Source organism: Procambarus clarkii, chromosome 63 (assembly GCF_040958095.1).
Source record: "Procambarus clarkii isolate CNS0578487 chromosome 63, FALCON_Pclarkii_2.0, whole genome shotgun sequence".
Classification (NCBI taxonomy): domain Eukaryota; kingdom Metazoa; phylum Arthropoda; class Malacostraca; order Decapoda; family Cambaridae; genus Procambarus; species Procambarus clarkii.
Genome location: NC_091212.1, coordinates 25,134,754 through 25,158,060, shown reverse-complemented (window position 1 = coordinate 25,158,060; position 23,307 = coordinate 25,134,754). Strand labels below are relative to the sequence as shown.

Sequence of the window (23,307 nt, the reverse complement as noted above, 5' to 3'; positions counted from 1 at the left end):
CACTTTGTTTTTGTTGCAGGTACGAGCGACGGAGAGTGAATGAGGAGGCGGAGGCCCAGACCCCGAGTATCAAGGAGGCGCCGCCCACACGGGTCTCCACAGCGACGCATCCGCGGGAGAGTCAGTCTGAGCGAGACGGTGCCACAGACAGACGTGTGGTTCAGGACTCTCCTGGTCGCCAGTGCCCACAGTGCCGACTCCACCACCTGTGCTGTGTTGAACAATCTTAAGCTGTGCCACACGCAGCAATCATGGGAGTTGAGGACAAGAAGAAGAAGGTCCAGAAGGAGAGGCGTCCCGTGAAGCCTACGGAGCAATGTATCTGCCAGATCTGCACGTGCGGGTGAGTGTTTCTTGAGGTTCATCCCAGCTGGGACCCTTCCCACTTGTTGCTCCCGGTGGGTCGCCAGCCCCCCCGGGAGCCCCCACCCCCACCCCCCCGGGGGCCTTTCCCTACACACCACTTTGTCTACAGGTCCACAGTGGCAGGATGTTGCTTACTGTTCCAAACTGGCAGCGTGCACACAGTTCTGAAGTCACAGCAAGTTGCTCAGTGCCAAAGTGGCAGAAAGTTACCACCAGTGCCAAAGTGGCAGCAAGTTCGCAACAGTGCCAAAAAGTTGGCCACAATTCCAAAGTGGCAGGTGGTTATGGCGGGCGTGATGGCTGGCAGAGTGGAAGGGGCGGGGCCTTATTTGGTAGCGTGGCTCTCTCAGCCCCTCCAGCACTGTGCACATGTGAGGTGTAGCACCCACCACACCGCCCACGGACACACACACGCCCACGGACACGCCCACGGACACACGTCCAAGGACACGCCCACACACACACACACACAACCACAGACACACGCCCACGCACATACGCCTACACAGAGGTTCTGGTAGCTGAGCGGACAGCGCGCGGTACTCGTAATTCTGTGGCCCGGGTTCGATTCCCGGACAAGGAAGAAACAAATGGGCAAAGTTTCTTTCACCCTGATGCCCCTGTTACCTAGCAATAAATAGGTACCTGGGAGTTAGACAGCTGCTACGGAGCTGCTTCCTGGGTTTGTGTGTGTGTGGAAAAAAAAATTAGTTAGTAGTTAGAGTTGATTGACAGTTGAGAGGCGGGCCTAAAGAGCAGAGCTCAACCCCCGCAAGAACAACTAGGTGAATACACACACGCCCACACACACACGCCCACACACACACGCCCACACACACACGCCCACACACACACGCCCACACACACACGCCCACGGACACGCCCACGGACACGCCCACGGACACAGGCCCACACACACACGCCCACACATACACGCCCACGGACACAGGCCCACAGTGCGTAATACACTCAGAGTGCCCCGCCCCCCCCCCCCCCCCCCCGAACACAAAGAGGGTCTCGTGGCCGAGTGGACAGCACTCAGGAGTCGTAGTCTAAAGAGCCCGGGTTCGATTCCCGCTCGAGGAAGAAACACGTGGTGCACCTGTTCACCTAGCAGTAAATAGATTCCCGGGAGTAAGACAGCTGCTACGGGCTGCATCCTGGGTGAGAGACACACAGTAGATGTGATAGAAACAAGTCAAGAGTCTTAATAATATTTAGACAACTGACACAACAATATTAGACAACTGACGGGTAGAAAGGCGGGGTCCAAGAGCTAGCAGCTCAATGGAGGTGTCTACCTGTGGAGATGGAGGTAGTAGTGGTGGTGAGGGTGGTAGTGGTAGTGGTGGAGATGGAGGTGGTTGTGGGGGTAGTGGTGGCGGTGGTGGAGATGGTAGTGGTGGTGGTGGTGGTGGTGGTGGTGGTGGTGATGGTGGTGGTGGTTGTGGTGGGCTGGGGGGCAGGGCAGGGAACCTGGCAGATCCAGCGGGCAACCTGTCAAGGGCGTAGCAAGGTGAAAGTCTGAACCCTTCGTCTCCACCACAACACTCGCTCCTACCCCACCACACTTGCCCCTCCACACACACCACACCTGCCCCTCCACACACCACACTTGCCCCTCCCCATCAATACCCTTACCATACCCCTACCCCAATTACCAACCCCCTTTTCCTTCCCCTCCCTCAACACATACCCCCCTACCCACCTCCCCCAACACATACCCTCTACCCACCTTCCCCTCCCCCAACACATGCCCCCTACCCACCTCCCCCTCCCTCAACATATACCCCCTACCCCCCCTTCCCCTCCCCCACTGCCCGTAGTAGGAAATGCCCACCCACCGGCCGGCTTGCTCTGGCACCACCCCATTCCTGGAGCCCAGCCCCATATATCCTTGACCCAACGCCTACGTGGACCCATACTCTCCATACTATCAACTAGTGGACCCATTTCTTGTTGAGATTCCCATTTATTTGGACCCGCATGTCCTTAGCTTATTTTCAGAAGCATATACCCATTGTGTGTGTGTCCCATCACTCGTGTGACCATTTGTGTACCACATCTTATACCCATTTCTTTTACCTAACGATCACGTACATTCATCCTCTCCTTATGCTCTCCTTTAGTGTCTGGCCTCCCACACCTGCACGCCCACCTACACGCCCACCTACACGCCCACCTGCACGCCCACCTGCACGCCCACCTGCACGCCCATACGTACTCTAGGCAGGACATACGGCGACTGGCCTCGTCAGTAATGATAGCTCGTGACAACCACACACAGGTCATGACAGTCAATGACAGTCACACACACAGGTCATGACAGTCAATGACAGTCACACCCCCTGCATGACAGTCACACACACAGCATGACAGTCACACACACAGCATGACAGTCACACACACAGCATGACAGTCACACACACAGCATGACAGTCACACACACAGCATGACAGTCACACACACAGCATGACAGTCACACACACAGCATGACAGTCACACACACAGCATGACAGTCAATGACAGTCACACACACAGCATGACAGTCAATGACAGTCACACACACAGCATGACAGTCACACACACAGCATGACAGTCACACACACAGCATGACAGTCAATGACAGTCACACACACAGCAGCTAGACGAACACATAGTCACATGAACAAGAGAGAGAACCCACATAACTGCACAATAATCCCAGAAGCGTTATAACCAACATTCACTCAACAAATGATATCATCATGATATCTAACCGACGTTACCACTGCATCAATGTGAAGAACGAATGATGTCAATACATGCCAATACAAATGTAATGCAGATATTGTGAATAGTCAGATGATGTCATAAGTTACTATGAAGATTTTGTGATGTCAACGAAGATTCTGAAATGTCATATTTCATGATCATATAATGCCTGAAACACCGCTGGCACGAAGCTTACACATCAACAGAAGATTTCGCAATTTGAATTATCGTCGAGATGGAATCAGAATCAGAAATGGAATACACAACAACTCATACAAGCCATTACAATAATTGTTGGACTGGACAGGTGTACATGCAGCGGCCTAAATAAAAACTTTACATGTTAGTCATAGAGTAACAACTAGCTTAAAATGTGAAAGGTTATATATATATTTTATATATATACTGGTATATATATATATATATATATATATATATATATATATATATATATATATATATATATATATATATAATATTTTATATATATATATATGTCGTACCTAGTAGCCAGAACGCACTTCTCAGCGTACTATGCAAGGCCCAATTTGCCTAATAAGCCAAGTTTTCAAGAATTAATTGTTTTTCGACTACCTAACCTACCTAACCTAACCTAACTTTTTCGGCTACCTAACCTAACCTATAAAGATAGGTTAGGTTAGGTTAGGTTAGGTAGGGTTGGTTAGGTTCGGTCATATATCTACATTAATTTTAACTCCAATAAAAAAATTGACCTCATACATAATGAAATGAGCAGCTTTATCATTTCATAAGAAAAAAATTAGAGAAAATATATTAATTCAGGAAAACTTGACTTATTAGGCAAATCGGGCCTTGCATAGTAGGCTGAGAAGTGCGTTCTGGCTACTAGATACGACATTATATATATATATATATATATATATATATATATATATATATATACTGTATAGTGGAAACCCAAAGTGTAGTTAACTCGCTCGACAAGACGACATGAGGTCAGGAAAGACAGGAACGGAGCATGATGTCACGTCAAATTACCGGGAATCTTAACTGGTGCGAGACCTTAAGGGGTACTCACGTCATTAACGGATACCAACCCCCCCCCCCCCCCCGCCCTTCCCTGGACAGGGGCAGCCTCGTTGCCAAACCACAGTTTCCATTGATGAAAACATACAACTGGCAGCGCTGCACATATCGTCCTTTTCAAACAAGTAAACAAATCATTACAAATCAAAATAGAATATGATTCCAACAAATTTAAAAGCAAGAAAATAATAATCTCAATACACCATATATATTATACTGGTAACCAAGGCAACAACACATTGTGAAACACTTTATATCAGAATATATTGATATTCTATATCAGAATATCATAATATATTTATATCTTGCCCGAAACGCATTGCGTAATAGTGGCTTTAGGCATTGTATGTACTAGCTCTATCTATATATCAATCCATTAATGTAACATCACTTGTATGTATGTACCTTACCTGAATAAACATATTTATTTATATTTATATTTAGAATATGAAATATGGGAAATGTGCACCCTCCACTTCCAGAGGAAAACCCCTTACCCATACTGCAATATACCCTCCCCTTTCCCCAATATACCCTTCCCCATACCCAAATGGGTACACCTTGCCACATGGAAGATTAAGACATCACAGGTAGCCAAGAATGCAGTTACGGAGTAGTGTATGGTAGTGTGGCGAGTGTAGTGTGAAATATTGTGTTCATTGGAATACAGTGTGACAGAGTAGAGTAGAGGAGAGCTAGTAGTGTGGTGAGGAGCCGAGGAACAGTGTGGCTGAGAAGAGTAGTGTGGTAAGGAGCCGTGGACCGGTGTGGCAGAGAAGTGGTAAGGAGCCGAGGAACAGTGGTTTATGGAGTAAAGTGCCGCCAGGAGCCACGCCCCCACAGTGAGGGGGAGAGAGAGAACACCAGACTCACACAGCCTCACCACTCATCAGTACACACAAACTCCCCGCTAAGTCACTCACCCACCCACTGGCAACACACACACACACACACACACACACACACACACACACACACACACACACACACACACACACACACACACACACACACACACACACAACTGTTTGTGGTTGCAGCATGAAAATCGCAAAACTAGAACATGTTTTTGCACGCTCGCTTGCTTATTGTCTGTCTGTCTGTCTGTCTGTCTGTCTGTGTCTGTCTGTCTGTCTGTCTGTCTCCTTGTCTTTTCATTTTTGTCTGTCAACATGTACCTTAACCTTGCCATGATTTCGGGGCTCAACATCCCCGCGGCCCGGTCCTCGACCAGAACTCCTATAGTCTGTCAAATGTAAGTCTGTCTATGTTTACCTGTCTCTACATCAATACGTCTGTCTACATCCGTTTCATTCAATCTCTCTCCATTCCTTCTCTTCTCTCATGTATTCTCCCTCTGCCCCTATCTCACTCGGGCTACACTTACAACCATAAAACACACAGGAAATAACAACATTACACATTTTCTCTGAAATCTTCCCGTCAGAACACAGACACAAGCAGGGACTGACAATACAATCTCTCCAACCCCCCCCCCCCCAAATATACATACTTATACACTCTCCTCAACCCCACCTCCCAAATATACATACCTATACACCCTCCCCAACACACAAACACAACGGTGTAAATACACAGTTGATTTTTAAATCTATCCAACGGACATTTAAATTCTCGTTTTCTGTGGTCAAGACTTCGGGTTTTAAATGTCCCGTTTTCCGCGGCCTTTAATTCCTGAGGTTAGAGAAGCGGTTTTAAAGCGTTGTTTACAATGGTCAGAGGTGTTATTTTGAGTCTTGCTGACGTCGGAGCTGGCGTTTTAGAGCTGGGATTTCAGTTCTTTATCTTGGCATTAGAACTCTTATTAAGTGGAGCTAAATCTGACGTTTAATATTCTGAGATTTATTTTAAGATTTATTTATTTACTTAAGATTTAAGATTTATTTTCTGAGCCCAAAGGGTGGGTTATAAAAGTAGGTTTAGTGGCGAGGTGTGGCGCTCCTGAGGGCGACAGATACAACGTCAGGAGGTCGTAAAGAAACACAATGATTTGTCAGGATCACACAGGCTCAATTCCTAATTATTTAAAACATTTTTGCACGATACAAATGGAGATCGCTCCTGTACACCTCCCCCTCCTTCTTTCTCCCACACGTTTCTCGTTTTTTTCTCTCGGCTCTCCTTTTATTCGTTTCTCTCTCTCTTCTGTCTTTCTCTTTTTCTCTCTCTCTCTCAGGGTTACTCTCGTTCCCTATTCCGAACCTTCAGCAAATGTATGTCTGCGTGTCTATCAAGAGAGGCGTGACAAGCGCAAGGTTAGGCATATCTCAGCAATTTCCGCCCCTCCCTCCTGTCCCTCCCTCCCTACCTCCCTTCTGTCCTTCCCTCCCTCCCTCCCTCCTTACCGTCCTCCCTCCCTGGTAGTTCTGGTGCATGCGGGCTCTCTCGTCAACGCCCAGTAGTCCCGCCCTGTTCCCTGCACTATCTCTACGGTCTGCGGTATTATCACAATAGTTATTAGTTTTCCACGAAGTGGTCGCGGCCCAGGCCCCGACTGGGGAAGTGGTGTCGGGGCTTGAAGTGTGAAGAGGGAGAGGGTATAGGGAGGGAGGAAGAGGTTAAGGAGGGAGGGAGAGGTTATAGGGAGGGAGGAAGAGGTTAAGGAGGGAGGGAGAGGTTAGGGAGGGAGGTTGAGGGAGAGAAACAACCACACACGAACACAAACCTAAACCGAGATCGTAAAACCAAGTAGAAAGTGCTGCAAGACAAGAGTTTCCCTCATTTAATATTTCTCTAGTTCATGTTGTCGTGCCCTGAGGGACCCTTCCCCCCCCCCCCCCACACACACACACCCCTCCACAACCCCAGCTTCCCTCACCCCCCCCCCCCTCCACCACCAATCAACCCTGATCGTCCACGGTCTAGAAGTATGACAGTTCAGTCAATTAGAGCCTTACCTCCCTTATATAGCAAGAGGCAGGTAATCCATGCATGCAGCCTCGGCATATTAATAAAAAATGTACCTTTACACCGGAATATTAAAATAAACTTTTAACTGTGATCCGGAGAGCAGACTACAAGACCCTCGCCAGCCTTCACAGGTGACCGCTGGTAAACTTTAACTAAAGGGACAAACATACAGGTGGACATGCGCTTGAAGGAGACGGTCAACAGGTGGTGGCGTGAGCACGTGTCGTCATGTTTGCAGACGAGAGTGAAATGTTTACCGGGTCTTGATTTAGGACCTTAAGAGGGGCAAAGATTGCAAGTGAATCCCCTTTTTTGGTGGGCGAGTGTGAGATATTAAAGAGGATGGAGAGATACAGACGATGGAAAAATTAAGAAATGGGAAATATAATATGAGTTATGATAGCAGGCGGGCTGTCCGCCTTGCTGACATGATGTACTCACCTAGTTGTGCTTGCGGGGGTTGAGCTTTGGCTCTTTGTTTCCGCCTCTCAACTGTCAATCAATTGGTGATGTGTGTGTGTGTGTGTGTGTGTGTGTGTGTGTGTGTGTGTGTGTGTGTGTGTGTGTGTGTGTGTGTGTGTGTGTGTGTGTTTGGCAGCTAAGCTAAGATTGCTCTCTTTTGTCAGAGAGCTGCCGTTGTCTGTAATGTTCTTCCCGTGTATTTCAACTTATATGGATGTCTATAGATGAATACTGTGTAGCATTCGCATATACACAGACATATGCTTGAGTACATGTTATAGTATTCTGTTCAAGGGTCTTATATTTGTAGCGAGCTTCTGGTCTATATTTTATCTTCAAATTACGTATTGTAGGGCTTGGTTTTTACGGAACTGATCTCAGCTCTTGGGCCCCACCAGTGTAGGAGCGAGGAGTCTTATCTTGGAGCAGTCTTTCTAGCTTTGGGTCTTCTAACATCTCGATCGTGTTCCAGACCCCGGTGGCCTGCTGTTGTAGTCAATCCCGGTAGACAAAAAGGTCTCGGACTGGGAGTGGGGGAGGACGAGGCCAGGGGAGTAGGGGGGACGAGATGCAGGAGCTGCTGTGAGACTGGTTTAGAAAGCGTGAAGAAATGGTAGTTTGCGTGCTGAGGTGAGCCATGCTACTTCCTTCCTCCCTCACAACACTTTATATTCTTTAAAGGATAAATATGCTCACTCTCCCCCCCCCCTCTCTCTCTCTCTCTCTCTCTCTCTCACCCTGAAATACTCGTGCATCCAACCTACCAGCGCCCATCAACAACAACCACAATTCAGCCAGAGCTCACTAATCACTACCACCATCTTAGCAACACTCACCAGTCACCGCCATAACCAAACAACCACAATCACATCTCTGCCTCACGCTGAGAGTTTACAGTTTCATAGTCACCAGTGAAGGAATAACAAACATTATCGCTCTGGGTAGAGTGATTATCGCACCAAGTTATGAAAACAGTTTCATTATGATAACTTACAACAAACTCTTCGCTACAACTATATTTCTACAAATGCAACAGTCACAACTCTACAGTTACAACATTCTCTTTCATAACCAAAATGGACGTGTAAGGTCCCCTCAGTGTAATTGGCACGTAGTGGGCAGTGTAGTTGACCCAAGATGATTGAGTCAGCCACACTCTCTCTCTACACAAGGCTTTCGTTGTGTGGTCAGGCGCTACATCAGATCAAACCACCCCTCCAACATCTATCTTGAGACTTGACACGCCCTGGACACACACACACACACACACACACATACACACACACTAGTGTGGATGTATATGTAAGATGGTTATTCTACATATTCTCGGTAGTACCTATTCTATAAATGAAACGCAAAAGGGTATTTTTGTCTACTATAGGTCTAATTGTTTACCAAGTAAGTTACAAAAGGCGGTTCATAACATTATGGACACACACGGGACAACTAACAACAACAACAATCTGGGTAGTGATTTATGCGACTACCGTGACACACCAACCACTACCACCCTACTGTGACGCACCAACCACTACCATCCTACTGTGACACACCAACCACTACCATCCTACTGTGACACACCAACCACTACCACCCTACTGTGACACACCAACCACTACCACCCTACTGTGACACACCAACCACTACCACCCTACTGTGACACACCAACCACTACCACCCTACTGTGACACACCAACCACTACCACCCTACTGTGACACACCAACCACTACCACCCTACTGTGACACACCAACCACTACCACCCTACTGTGACACACCAACCACTACCATCCTACTGTGACACACCAACCACTACCACCCTACTGTGACACACCAACCACTACCACCCTACTGTGACACACCAACCACTACCATCCTACTGTGACACACCAACCACTACCATCCTACTGTGACACACCAACCACTACCATCCTACTGTGACACACCAACCACTACCATCCTACTGTGACACACCAACCACTACCATCCTACTATGACACACCAACCACTACCACCCTACTGTGACACACCAACCACTACCATCCTACTGTGACACCATCCACTACCATCCTACTGTGACACACCATCCACTACCACCCTACTGTGACACATCAACCACTACCATCCTACTGTGACACACCAACCACTACCATCCTACTGTGACACACCAACCACTACCATCCTACTGTGACACACCAACCACTACCATCCTACTGTGACACACCAACCACTACCATCCTACTGTGACACACCAACCACTACCACCCTACTGTGGCACACCAACCACTACCACCCTACTGTGGCACACCAACCACTACCACCCTACTGTGACACACCAACCACTACCATCCTACTGTGACACACCAACCACTACCATCCTACTGTGACACACCAACCACTACCATCCTACTGTGACACACCATCCACTACCATCCTACTGTGACACACCAACCACTACCATCCTACTGTGACACACCAACCACTACCATCCTACTGTGACACACCAACCACTACCATCCTACTGTGACACACCAACCACTACCATCCTACTGTGACACACCAACCACTACCACCCTACTGTGACACACCATCCACTACCATCCTACTGTGACACACCAACCACTACCATCCTACTGTGACACACCAACCACTACCATCCTACTGTGACACACCAACCACTACCATCCTACTGTGACACACCAACCACTACCACCCTACTGTGACACACCAACCACTACCATCCTACTGTGACACACCAACCACTACCATCCTACTGTGACACACCATCCACTACCATCCTACTGTGACACACCAACCACTACCATCCTACTGTGACACACCAACCACTACCATCCTACTGTGACACACCAACCACTACCATCCTACCGGGGCACACCAACCACTACCATCCTGCTGTGACACACCAACCACTACCATCCTGCTGTGACACACCAACCACTACCATCCTACTGTGACACACCAACCACTACCCTACCAACATTTACTAACAATTATTACCATCAACTACCACCATCCTACCAGCGCTCCTCAGCAACTACCACTAACGTACCAGCGTTCACCAACATCTATCACCACTCTACAACTCGCCTTACTTAACACCGACAACCCCCGGTCTACTAAAGCTTTATTTGAACCTCCCACATGAGGTTGAACCCTCCCAACCTCCACCCCCCCCCCCCCCACCCCCAGCCCGTACTCATAAACAAAGGCCAAAGTCCATTCCATTACCCGACAAACCCCCTGTTTATGAATGAAAAACGGTTCACACACAACCTGTCCTCAGACCAATTCCATTCCATCCAGCAGTCGACCCCAAAGACGCATTCGTCAATTTTTACATTTTTTTCATTCAAAACAGTAATGTTCTCAAATATAAATTAATATTATTATATATTAGCATACTGTGCATATTTAGCCCTTTGATTATGGGTATGGGGTGCATAATAAGGAAAGAAATTGAAAGAAATTGAATTGGTTAGGTTAGGTGTTTAGGCTCTGCTGGGGATTATTTGTATTTGTACAACCCGTCCTCGACTCAAGTCCATTACATCCAGCGGTCGACCCCACAGACGCATTCATAAATTTTAACATACTGTTTATTCAAAACGGGAATTTTCTCAAGTATAAATTAATATTATAATATATTAGCATATTGTGTATATATAGGCGTAGGTTAGGTTAGGTGTTTAGGTTCTGTTGGCGATTATTTGTATTTGTAGTACGTGGGTGAAGCATTTATAGCGTTGTGATTCGAACAAAATTCGTCAGTGAAACACTTGATATGTTCCGGATATGTTCGAACGTCAGCAGTTGTGAGTCGTGTGTAAACCGCTTTTCATTCATAAACAGTGGGTTTGGCGGGTGCATGGAATCACTTTTGGATCTTTGTTTGGAGGACGGGCTGCTTTGTAGTACGTGGGTGAAGCATTTACAGCGTTGTGGTTCGAACAAAAGTCGTCAGCGAAGCAACTGTTCAGTCATAAACAGGCGAGTTTGGCAGGTGCATGGAATGGCCTTTGGCCTTTGGGGAGACTGCCGCAGCCTTAACGAGCCTGACCTAAGGAAGGGTTGTGTGTTGCCTAAAGAAATGGCCAACCATTTCTTCCCCGCCCGGGAATCGTGTTGGTTTTCTGGTCAGTATTTCATCTTGGAATTCTGCATCAGGCAGCTCCCCACCTCCTTCAGGCAGCTACATGGGGGAGGTGGACTTTAATGACTGTTTCCTGAGAGGGCCCCCTGAGAGGGCTCCCTGAGAGGGCCCCCTGAGAGGGATCCCTGAGAGGGCCCCCTGAGAGGGCCCCCTGAGAGGGCTCCCTGAGAGGGCTCCCTGAGAGGGCTCCCTGAGAGGGCTCCCTGAGAGGGCCCCCTGAGAGGGCTCCCTGAGAGGGCCCCCTGAGAGGGCTCCCTGAGAGGGCCCTCACCCTGGGGATCATCTGGGCTACCTGCTTTTGGGGGTAGGTATGGCGGATGGTCGTCAGCAGGTGACAGTAACAGTTGTGACGGTGAGCTGCGTCAGCAGGTGACAGTAACAAATGTGACGGCGCGTCAAGCAGGTTCTCCCACCATCTGGGACGTCACACAGCGGTCCGCAGCCTGACCATTTAAGCAAGTGTGTGTGATTCACCTGTCTCCTGCACACTGTGGTCGCGATCTTTATCTCTCCTCCTCCTCCTCCTCCTCCCTTTCTACTTTCCCCTCCTGCTCCTCTCTTTTCTCTATCGTTCCTTCATGACCCCCTTCCCCTTCTCTCTCTCTCTCTCTCTCTCTCTCTCTCTCTCTCGTAAACAAGTAGAGCGCTCTTCGTCCTTGCTTTTAATTCCCCCTTCTTTTGTACACTTCCATAAAAGGGTGCCAGGTAGGTCCTACGTGGCGTCCACCGCCCCCCTTCCTCTCCCACTCTCCCTCTTCCATGTCCACACAACTCTTACTATCTATTGCTCTTTATATTCTCTCTTCCTTCATAATGAAGGTTCTGATAGAGTTAATGTTGTGGGTTACCGTTCGCTGTTTCCGAGGATTACCGTCCCCGCGGCCCGGTCACTGAATAGGCTTCTTGGTTTGGTAATCTGATCAACCAGGCTGTTATAGATGCAGCTGTTTGCAATCTGACATATGAATCACAGCCCGCGTGATCAAGAATCCTTTGGAGATGTTTATCACGTTTTTGAACACCGTGAGAGGTTGGCCAGTTGTGTCCCTTATGTGTAGTGGGAGTGTAGAAGTCTTGGGCTCCTCATGTTGGTAGACTGCTCCATCACCTTATTTATTGCACTTCTGATTTTCAACAGGGTTATGTTGCACATCTTGCCATGCCTCCTGGTCTCATGTGGTGTTATTTCCGCGTGCAGACTTGGAGACCATCTCTCCAAGTTTAAATTATTATGTATCTATGCCGACCGCGCTCTAGAGAATACAGATTTAAAAATATTAATCGGTCCCAATAATTTAGATGTTTTATTGAGTGGATTTTAGCAGTATAGGCTGTTTGCACGCTTGCCAGGTCAGCAATTTGCCCAACTTTGAAGGGGCTGTTTGTATACAACAATATTCCCCCTTAGAGAGCACTAGTGTTTTGAAAGATATCATCACTGGCATATATTGTATCTTTGTTTGAAAGGTTCCCGTTATCCAACCTGTCATTTTATTGCAGTTGTGACAGCTACTTTATTGTGTTCTGTAAAAGTAAGGTCTTCCCACATGATTACTCCCAAATATGTTATGTTGTTTTTCTGATCTATAGCGTGATTTGACTCCGTTTCATATGAGGTTTCCATTTTGATATTTTCGTTTTTCCATAGCATAAGAGCTGAACTTTACCTGATTATATAGTGTAAGTGGTGGGAGAGGATGTGTTGGTGGGAGAGGAGGTAGTGGTGGGAGAGGAGGTTGTGGTGGTGGTGGCATGAGTCATGCCCGATACATACCATATTGGGAGTGTGTCAGCCGGCCTCCTGCCTCTCCTCTTCCTCTCTCACACCTGGTTTCTCCCCACTCTCCCCCGTGCCCTTCTTCTCTGCACCTGTTCGCCTCCAATTCATCTACAGATTCTCTTTACATTAACTCGCAGCTATTGTGGCTGGGAGTTGTGTGGTGGCGTGGGCGGGAGTGTGGCGCGCCATCACGGGCCAGGCGTCAGGTGGGTTGGTGGGGACCATCACCATGCTATGCTGGTCCTTGTGCAGTGTGCGGTATGTCTCCCGCACCCACACAACGCCTCCATCTCCTCCACAACCTTCTCCCCTATGTCCTCTCCGTCCTCCTCCTCCATGTGCGCCTCTTCCATGTTCTCCTCCACACTGTTCATCACACTCAGGCCTCCCTGGCCCTCCAGTTCACTGTCTCTCCACATAAACCAACACTCGTCTGCCAGAGAACTTACATACATTCCCTCACCGCAAGTGATAGCGGCCATATACCTTATATCTCCATGTAGGGGGTCTTGCTAATTTCTACGTTTACATGTCTGTTGTCCACTGTTCCATGTCCCGTGGTCCCTGTCCCCTTGTTCCTGTTCCGTGCTCCTTGTCCCGTGGTCCCTGTACAGTCCCATGTTCCTGTTCCGTGGTCGTTGTCATATGGTCCCCTGTCACAATGTTTTTTTTTTTTTTTGAGATATATACAAGAGTTGTTACATTCTTGTACATGTCTATCTTTCGTGCACCTTACACTCCTTCATGCACTTTGCCTAGGTGTAGTGGTGCTCGTGGAGGTGCAGGCGGGGCTCAGTGAGCGGAGGCTGGGGTCAGAACCACTTTCACCTGGCGTGTATATATCAGGTGGAGGGAGCCCCTATACCTCGGTCCACCCGTCATGCCCACACACCTCACGCTGAAGGACAGCCACGAGCCACCTGATACTAAGTCTAGCCACGTTTACCATAAACTTAGGCCTAACTCTTTCACCTTGGGTTGTGAACTAGATGTCTAGACCTATCAAAAAAGATCTTGAGACTACAGCACTGAGTCTGATGAAGCATATAGAGTCAACCTTCGTGGAACAGATCATCGGGTAGACGTGGAAACATTGGATTGTTTCAAACGCAGGTTAGACATTTATATGAATTGAGTTAGGGTGGATATAAATAGGAGCTGTCACGTATGGACTACTTCGAAATGCATGTATGGGTCAATAGGCCTTCTGTAGTTTCCTTAATTCTTATATTTTATGTTTCTTCGTTTTTTTCATTGGGGTCTCTAATGCAGAAAGTAAGTCAGAAGGATATTTTTCCCCTAGACGAATTAGAAACTAAAAAAATCCTCTGCATTTGGGATTCGAACGCGGGACCAGCAAATTGCCGGCCAGAAGCGACCACTCTTCCACCTGGGTTATCTTTTTTTCTTCCTGCTTTGTGTTTTTTATTTAAGAATAGTTTGGCTGAGAACCTTCAACGTCTCTCGCTTTCACTCTTTTATAGCCCTGGAGTCCTCTAAAAGGCTCGGGGGAAACTGTGCCACAATTGTCAAACTGATGCTCACAAACTTTCCTTTTATGAATCACAGTCAGGATTATGCAGACTTGGTCATGAAGGTTGGGGGAGTATTTCTAACTTGGATCTCAGTCTACGTGGTTGTGAATCGACGATGGAATGTATAGTTGGAAAACTCTGGCGTCGTTGAATGGTTGTGTTTGTGTTCGCAGCGTGTCAACCGCGGACTGGTCATTAAGGTCACCGCCATGGCTTACTGACCAACTAGAATCACAATACTTTAGTCGTCAATGGTGTTCCAGAATAAAGTAATCTCTCAGTGTGTATGCAAAAAGACTTTGGGTATACACCTCTCAGGGTGTGTGTATATCACGAAAATAAACACATGATTAAGAATGTGACAATGTCAGACCACGGAGGAAAATGAAACAGGAAATTTCCTTAAGTACTTTCGTATATTAAATACATCTTCAGAAGGAATCATCTTCCTTCTGAAGATGTATTTAATATACGAAAGTACTTAAGGAAATTTCCTGTTTCATTTTCCTCCGTGGTCTGACATTGTCACCTCTCAGGGTATATACACCTCTCAGGGTGTATACACACCTCTCAGGGTGTATACACACCTCTCAGGGTGTATACACACCTCTCAGGGTGTATACACACCTCTCAGGGTGTATACACACCTCTCAGGGTGTATACACACCTCTCAGGGTGTATACACACCTCTCAGGGTGTATACACACCTCTCAGGGTGTATACACACCTCTCAGGGTGTATACACACCTCTCAGGGTGTATACACACCTCTCAGGGTGTATACACACCTCTCAGGGTGTATACACACCTCTCAGGGTGTATACACACCTCTCAGGGTGTATACACACCTCTCAGGGTGTATACACACCTCTCAGGGTGTATACACACCTCTCAGGGTGTATACACACCTCTCAGGGTGTATACACACCTCTCAGGGTGTATACACACCTCTCAGGGTGTATACACACCTCTCAGGGTGTATATACACCTCTCAGGGTGTATATACACCTCTCAGCAGTGACAACAATACGCAGACTATGACAATAGCAACTAGTGCACAATTCCACAAGCCATCACCCAAACTACACAAGCAGGAAACGAGAGGGACAAGCAGCAGATATGGGTCGTCACAGACCATTAGACCGTGGCCATACCACGGAGGGCCACCGTGGCCCACACGTGGCCCTCATAATCCCTCACACCCACGCTACCTACCCCCAGCAACGGAAACCACAACACAATATATTGCATTAAAAAAATTTCATACCCTTGACATTTTAAAGAGATCCGTGGGAGATTTTTGCGGATTATGTGAGAGAAAGTTTGGATAGTTTTTATACTGTGCGCTGTAAAGTATAATGGGTTCATATCTAGAGTTTTCGCTTTTTTTTTTTTTGCACAGGTTGGTACAGTTATATATGATTTGTGACGCCTGTTAGTAGGCCTAGGGCTTTTCCCTTCCCATGGCATGTAGTAAGCCCGTTTCTCTTTGTTCTCTCTCTTTTATTTTCTTTATTTGGCTGTATGAATTTATTTCTCATTTTCGGGGTTATCTATCAGTGTATGTTCCTCATGTAATTAATTTGTTCCTGTATATCAGTTTATATTTCAAGATATTCAAATGAGGTCTATTGTAGTGACCTGAAGTGCGCTTTGAAGTAAGGAGTGAATTTGAGTGAGTAATTAAAGCAGCGTGAGTGTATTTAACATGAGAGTGTGACTGGATGATTGAGTGTTTGTTGAAGCATTTATCGTCCTTGTTTGCTTGTGCCCTTATTGGATGTTTATACATGCAGGTGTGCAATTATCAGGCTATGTATAAATGAGGTGTGTTACTATCAATTACTGTGTAGACATGAAAGTACATCAGGAAATACATTAGCGATGGAATTTAGATATAAGTGTGTGTTGACACGAGGTGAGTATGCATACAGACGAGTAGATCTGAGTGCGTGTAAACACAGACAAACAGACAGACAGACAGAAAGAAACAGACAAACAAGACAGATACACAAACACTCCTCCCCCCCCATCCCATACACCCAGAAAAACACACTCCCCACCCCCCTCATACACATGCACTTCTCCCCACCAAACACACTTCAGCCCCCACTCTCACTCCCTCCCTCCCTCCCCCTCCTTTCCCCCCCCCTCTCTTTCTCTCTCTCTCTCTCTCTCTCTCTCTCTCTCTCTCTCTCTCTCTCTCTCTCTCTCTCTCTCTGCAAGCTCAAATATTAAATACAACTCATCAAAAATCAGTCGTAATGGCCGCTTATTATATGAAAAGGAAGATTGCCCCTTACTCTCAGGACTGCCTTGTTCCACCGACCACCAGCATCTCTTAGTCACATGCTGACTAAGACTGACTTAGACTCAAGGTGACAGAAACTGCTTCCCAGCCATTCCTTCACAACAACTGACTCCTCTACTCAGTGACCCGGAGTGTGTATGTGTTCTTAACCTTGTGTCCGGTTCTCGTATTAAGGTATGGGGCCTTCTCCCCGTCCTCCGTTACTGTCACGGACCGTGTTGCACGACCCTAAGACAGTCACGGACCGTGCTGCACGACCCTGAGACAGTCACGGACCGTGCTGCATGACCCTGAGACTGTCAAGAGGTGTCAGGGCATATAACCTGATGGTGAGGTGCGGAAGTGACCAGCGCGGCCACATAATATGCAGGAATAACAGCATTGCTCCCAACACCTGCCTTCAGCTCCCAGCTGACCATTCCTGCGGTTCATCCCTTCCTGCCCCGCCCCGCCCCCACCTCCGTCCCTCTATACCTCCCACTCCTCCCTCCCTACTCCCAGCATTCTCCTCCTCCCCCACCCGGCCCAGAGAGTCCTCCCCCCCCCCAACACCTACCAGACATTCCACTACTCATACCCGTAATTCAGCCCCCCCCTCCCCCCCCCTCCCCCCCCCTCCACCAGTGCCAAGCACGTAAACAAAGGGTATGAGCGGTTGATATTGGACGTGATGCGTGAGTACGTTCATATATTTATACGATCAAAGGGTTGTTTTACAAGCACTGGTGTGTGTGTGTAACTGGGATGTTCTTGGGAATATGTTGACCAAACCTCACACTAGAAAGTGAAGGGACGACGACGTTTCGGTCCGTCCTGGACCATTCTCAAGTCGATTGTGTGGGAATATATCATGTTGGGCCAAGATTCGCGAAACATTCACATGTACAGCTTCATGCCAGTTTAGTGGGCACTCACTAAACAGTTTCCGAGCTTGGAGACGCTGCCAGACAGTTCTCCATCCAACGTTATTATTGTTACGGATAACTACCGGACGCTTCGCAACTCATAAGCTACTTAATAAATACAAACCCGCCGTGATTGAGGAAAGATGTACAGGTTTCGTAACTGGACACGGAAATGCTTGATTAATTTTAAAGTGCGGAATGCAGTTAGCACCGAATTGTGCTTGGGAAGGGGGGATGGGGTGTAGAGCGTTCTGTGTTGTTAGTAGGGGAAGGTGCAGTAACAGTAGGGTGCATGAGGGTGCTGGAGTGTCAGAGTGGAGTGTAGGGTGACACTGGTGTGGGCAGTGGAGGGTGGAAGGGAGGACAGTGGAGGTGGAAGCAGTATTGGGATGACCTTGAGGAGTGGGAGGAGAGTACGTCCTGTTGTGATGGCGACCTGTTCAAGATAATTACTATTAGTGATGTGGTGGGGGTGGGGGATGGTGTGGGGTGGGGGGGGGATGGGGTGGGGGGGGATGGTGTGGGGTGGAGGGGGGGATGGTGTGGGGTGGGGGGGACGGTGTGGGGTGGGTGGGGGGGAAGGAAGTCAGCCACGGGCTACAGGGCTCCAGCTACTACACAGCTACGGGTTTACCTATCCATAAACGTCTTTGTTTATCTACAAACACTCTACACGAGTTTACCTACCCACATACGTGGAACAATAGCTACAGTCTATGTACAAATTACTTCGGCTACAACTTATGTCATACATGGACACACACGGTGTGTGCCGGGTATTTAAGCACTACAGAAGCTATGACTAAGCACGGTAAATCTCCAGCATGTGAACAAGTGCCGTGGAGTCCCTGACACCTTAGAGGGTGTGTCCGTGTGTACCCAAGGCGGAGCTGACGCGATCTCTCCCTCCAGGAGTGGTGGGCGATATCTATACACCAATATCTACTCCAGGAGTGCGTAGAAGATGGTGGTCAAGAATGATGAATGACAATGGTGGTCAGGGTGATGGCCACGCGATGGTGGTCACGGTGATGGCTGAACGATGACATTCGCGGTCGGGCGTCTAGCGAGAGATTAACAGAGTAACGGAGGAGTGCGCTCTACGGTGGGGGGGAAGAAGAGTGTTGCTTGGCAGCCCGCTCTGATGGTGACAGATATCGCAGGAGCTCTTAACACTCCTGCAGAGGACGACTCCTCACACTACCGCAACCGACAGTGATGAGAGGCTTTGGAGGGGCTCTTATGACTCCTTCGGGAGCCGGCTCCTACCCACTATACCGACAGCGAGGGATGAAACGGATAACACACGTCACTGTCGGATGTTTCCAGCCCCGGGCACGGCAGCGAGCGTCCTTCACACTAACTGGCGGCGCTTGTCACTCTCCAGAGCCAGTGTGGAACGCTTGCTTAATTAACCAGTCAGGATATGCCGCGGCCGCCGTCAACACGACACACTAGCCAAAACTCCCTTGTTAAAACTCTCAAGCAACGAGACCTCGGTCACCTTACGCCAGACATGTGACATATTGGGTTTCCTCCCCGCGAGCGACACATGACAACCACATTGTTGATGCCAAATTACCTGGTACCTAGACTCCTAGAGGGACACATGGCAAGCACAATGCAGCTGACAAACTCCCGGAAATACAGTATGTACCAAAATGACCTCGACGACCTCTTGAAAGCTGGTTAAAAGATCGCCTTGTGCCCTGGAGCAGAGAAAACACGCTTCCTTGACACAAGGATCACACGCAATAATAGTTAATTTGATCATTCATTGATGAGAAACTCGGCAACTTCCACCAGGGAGGGGGGGGGGGTCGGAAGGGAGAGAAAGAGAAGTGGAAGGAAGGAATATGGAGGGAAGGAGAAGGGAGCTAGGGGAGGTAAGTGGAGGAAGATCGGCCAGAGTGAGAGACTTTAACACAGACTAAGGGAATTATCTCCCCCAAGCTTTGAAACTATTCAATAATATATATATATATATATATATATATATATATATATATATATATATATATATATATATATATATATATATATTTATTTAGCTCACAAGTGTGTTAGACACGTGAAAATGTACATCTTCATTGTCATTAAAATAAGAAACAAATTAAACAGCAGTATAAATGTCAATACAACCGCCACTACTGTGTGAGTGGTACTACTACCATCCGGGGCTCTTGTGACGACTCCGGCACAAGACTGGTCACGAAAAGACCCACTTATTAGATAGTAGTGAGGACCTCAGGGCGCACGCTCTTTAACATGTTAATGTTAGAAAACACGTCATCGTAGCTATGGTGCGTTGTCTTCAGTATACCCTACTTCTGGCGTCTACAGCTGCTGATAATGTTAATTGTTTAAATTAACTCAGTCTACGGGGAAGGGGCTCCTTCTCTCTGTTTGTGTGTGTGTCTGTCTGTCTGTCTGTCTGTCTGTCTGTCTGTCTGTCTGTCTGTCTGTCTGTCTGTCTCTCAGTTAGTCTGTCTGTCTGTCTGTCTGTCTGTCTGTCTGTCTGTCTGTCTGTCTGTCTGTCTGTCTGTCTGTCTGTCTGTTTGGGGCACACGATGGAAACAGGTGGTGCATGAGGTCTCGTACCGGAAACATGACCTATACTTGTGCGGTTTAAGTGGCGACGGTGGTGGTGTGACGGTGGTGGTGGTGGTGGTGGTGGTGTGACGGTGGTGGTGTGACGGTGGTGGTGTGACGGTGGTGGTGTGACGGTGGTGGTGTGACGGTGGTGGTGAGGTGGTGGGTGATGGTGGTGGTGGTGGTGGTGGTGGTGAGGTGGTGGTGTGGTGGTGGTGTGAAGGAGGTGGGGTGGAAGTGGTGGGGTGAGAGAGGTGGGGTGGAAGTGGTGGGGTGAGAGAGGTGGGGTGGAAGTGGTGGGGTGAGAGAGGTGGGGTGGAAGTGGTGGGGTGAGAGAGGTGGGGTGAGAGAGGTGGGGTGGAAGTGGAGGGGTGGAAGTGGTGGGGTGAAGGAGGCGGGGTGGAAGTGGTGGGGTGGGGAGGTGGGGTGGTAGTGGTGGTCAGCGTCACCCCCATATATAGCCTCACAGACAGCAAGACGCTATCGCTCGTAAAATAGAACAAGTTCCCCAATATTGAGGTTAATATACATTTACGAATAGTGGAGGAAAGAATGACATTGAGCTTAGACAAGTATGAATACTTTCGAACACGTGTATGGCTGAGAGGAAGCTGGTGAAGGCGGTGTATACTGAACCACTTACCTATTAGTGACTGCTGGGGAGTGAGCTCTAGCTCTTGAGGCCCCGCCTACTGGCCTGGTTGTGCCTGTTATCTTATTATTTAACTTTTCTGACATTCGATTTTTTTTGTTGAATCTGACCTTAAAAGATGGAGGTGGCTTCCACAACTTCTACTTTCAGGTCCTTCCACCTGTTGCCCACCCGTACAGGGTATAAGTATTGCCTTACATTTCTGTGACTCATTTGCGTTTGAAGCTTCCACTTATGTCGTCTTGTGCTACTTTCTCTCACTTCAAAGAGGCTGTCTTTGTCCATCTTGTCAATTTCCCTCAGTATCTTGTGTGTTGTGATCATGTCCCTTCTGTTTCTTCTCTCATGCAGGGTTGTGAGGTCTAGCTCCCTTAACCTTCCTCATAATTCAGTACTCTTAGCTCTGGTACCAGTCTTGCTGCAAACCTTTGTACTTTTTCTATTTTGTGTTTATGGTTCACGAGGTGCGGGATCCAGGCCGGTGCTGCATATATTCCAGTTTTGGTCTAAAACAGCTGTGTAAATTGCCATGAAAGAGCATTGTTTATGTTTCTAAACGACCTTCTAATGCTTGCCAACGTCCCATATGCTGCTGATGTCATCGTGATGGTGTGTGTGTCGGGAAGTAGTACTGGAATTACCGTATATCCACTCCCAGATACATACCTCCTGCTCTCCTTGCTCCCTTTCCCATCTTCATTACCTTGTAAGTGTTGGGATTGAATTCTAGCAATCATTTGTTTGCTTACTCTTGACGTCTGTCAACGGCTTCTTATAACTTTCTGCAGTCCTCCTTACCCGCCAAACACACACCGAAACTACGACGTTGGTACAACGTTCGAACAAGTTTTAACACCTAACCAGGTATAACAACCAATATAGCAAGTTGTAACAACGTTGTAATACGTCATAAACACGTTAAGCCAAGATGTAACAACTTTATTACAAGTTGTAACAAGCGGAAAATAGAGACAGTTACGGTTTGTGTTTCCAGGGTAGTTTTTACAGTTCATTTGCTTTGCGTCGTTTGCAAACACTGACGTATAGGAACGCACTCCCTCGGGTAGGTCGTTCAGAACACTTGTACCATGTACAGGTAGTTTACAGTGGAATGCACTGAAAGTAGGAGTTGTGGAAGCCACCTCCATCCATAACTTTAAAGCGAGATTCAAAAAAGAATTTGAGCGTCAAAATATTTAAATTGTAGGCAACAGGTACAAGATCAGTACCACGTAGATACTGTCAGGTAGGTACTGTTAAGTTGGTACTGATCACCACCACCAGCCACCACTACCACCACCAGCCACCACGTGCAACACCACTACCACCACCACACGCACCACCACCACCACAAGCACACGCACCACCACCACCACCACCAGCGGACCATCGCGACGCCACCATTAAGTTCACTTGTCAGAGCCATCTTTCACTTTAGTCTTCCTGATTTCCTGTCCTCTCGCTCCACTGTGGTCTGATCTCCACCCTCCATCCTTGACCCACTTGGCTCTAATTCTCCACCGTTTATTATCATCATCTACATGCACTCCCTTCTTGTCTTCTCTCTCCCCCCCCTCTTTACCTCCCCTTCTCCTTTTCCGCTCATCTCTCCCTCCTCCCTTTACCTCCAGTTCCTATCGTCTCCACTGCCTCCCTCACCTCGACCTTCTTACAACCCGGCGTTCGATTCCCGACCGTCCAAGTGTATGGGCATAATTCCTTCCCTCCTTACCTTACATTGCCAAGATTTCGGGGTTCAACATTCGAGCGGCCCGGTCGTTG

General features: G+C 47.9%; 1 protein-coding gene across 3 annotated transcripts in view; it reads left to right on the top strand.

The window, feature by feature from the left end:
* The first annotated feature begins 202 nt into the window (after positions 1–202).
* Positions 203–23,307, top strand: part of LOC123769456 (uncharacterized) — an 88,682-nt gene continuing 65,577 nt past the window's right edge. For all 3 annotated transcript variants that reach the window (XM_045760565.2, XM_045760566.2, XM_045760563.2), the window contains exon 1: positions 203–343. In XM_045760565.2, the coding sequence (XP_045616521.2) occupies positions 252–343 (92 nt within the window). In that variant the 5' untranslated portion in view covers positions 203–251. The remainder of the gene's footprint in view (positions 344–23,307) is intronic.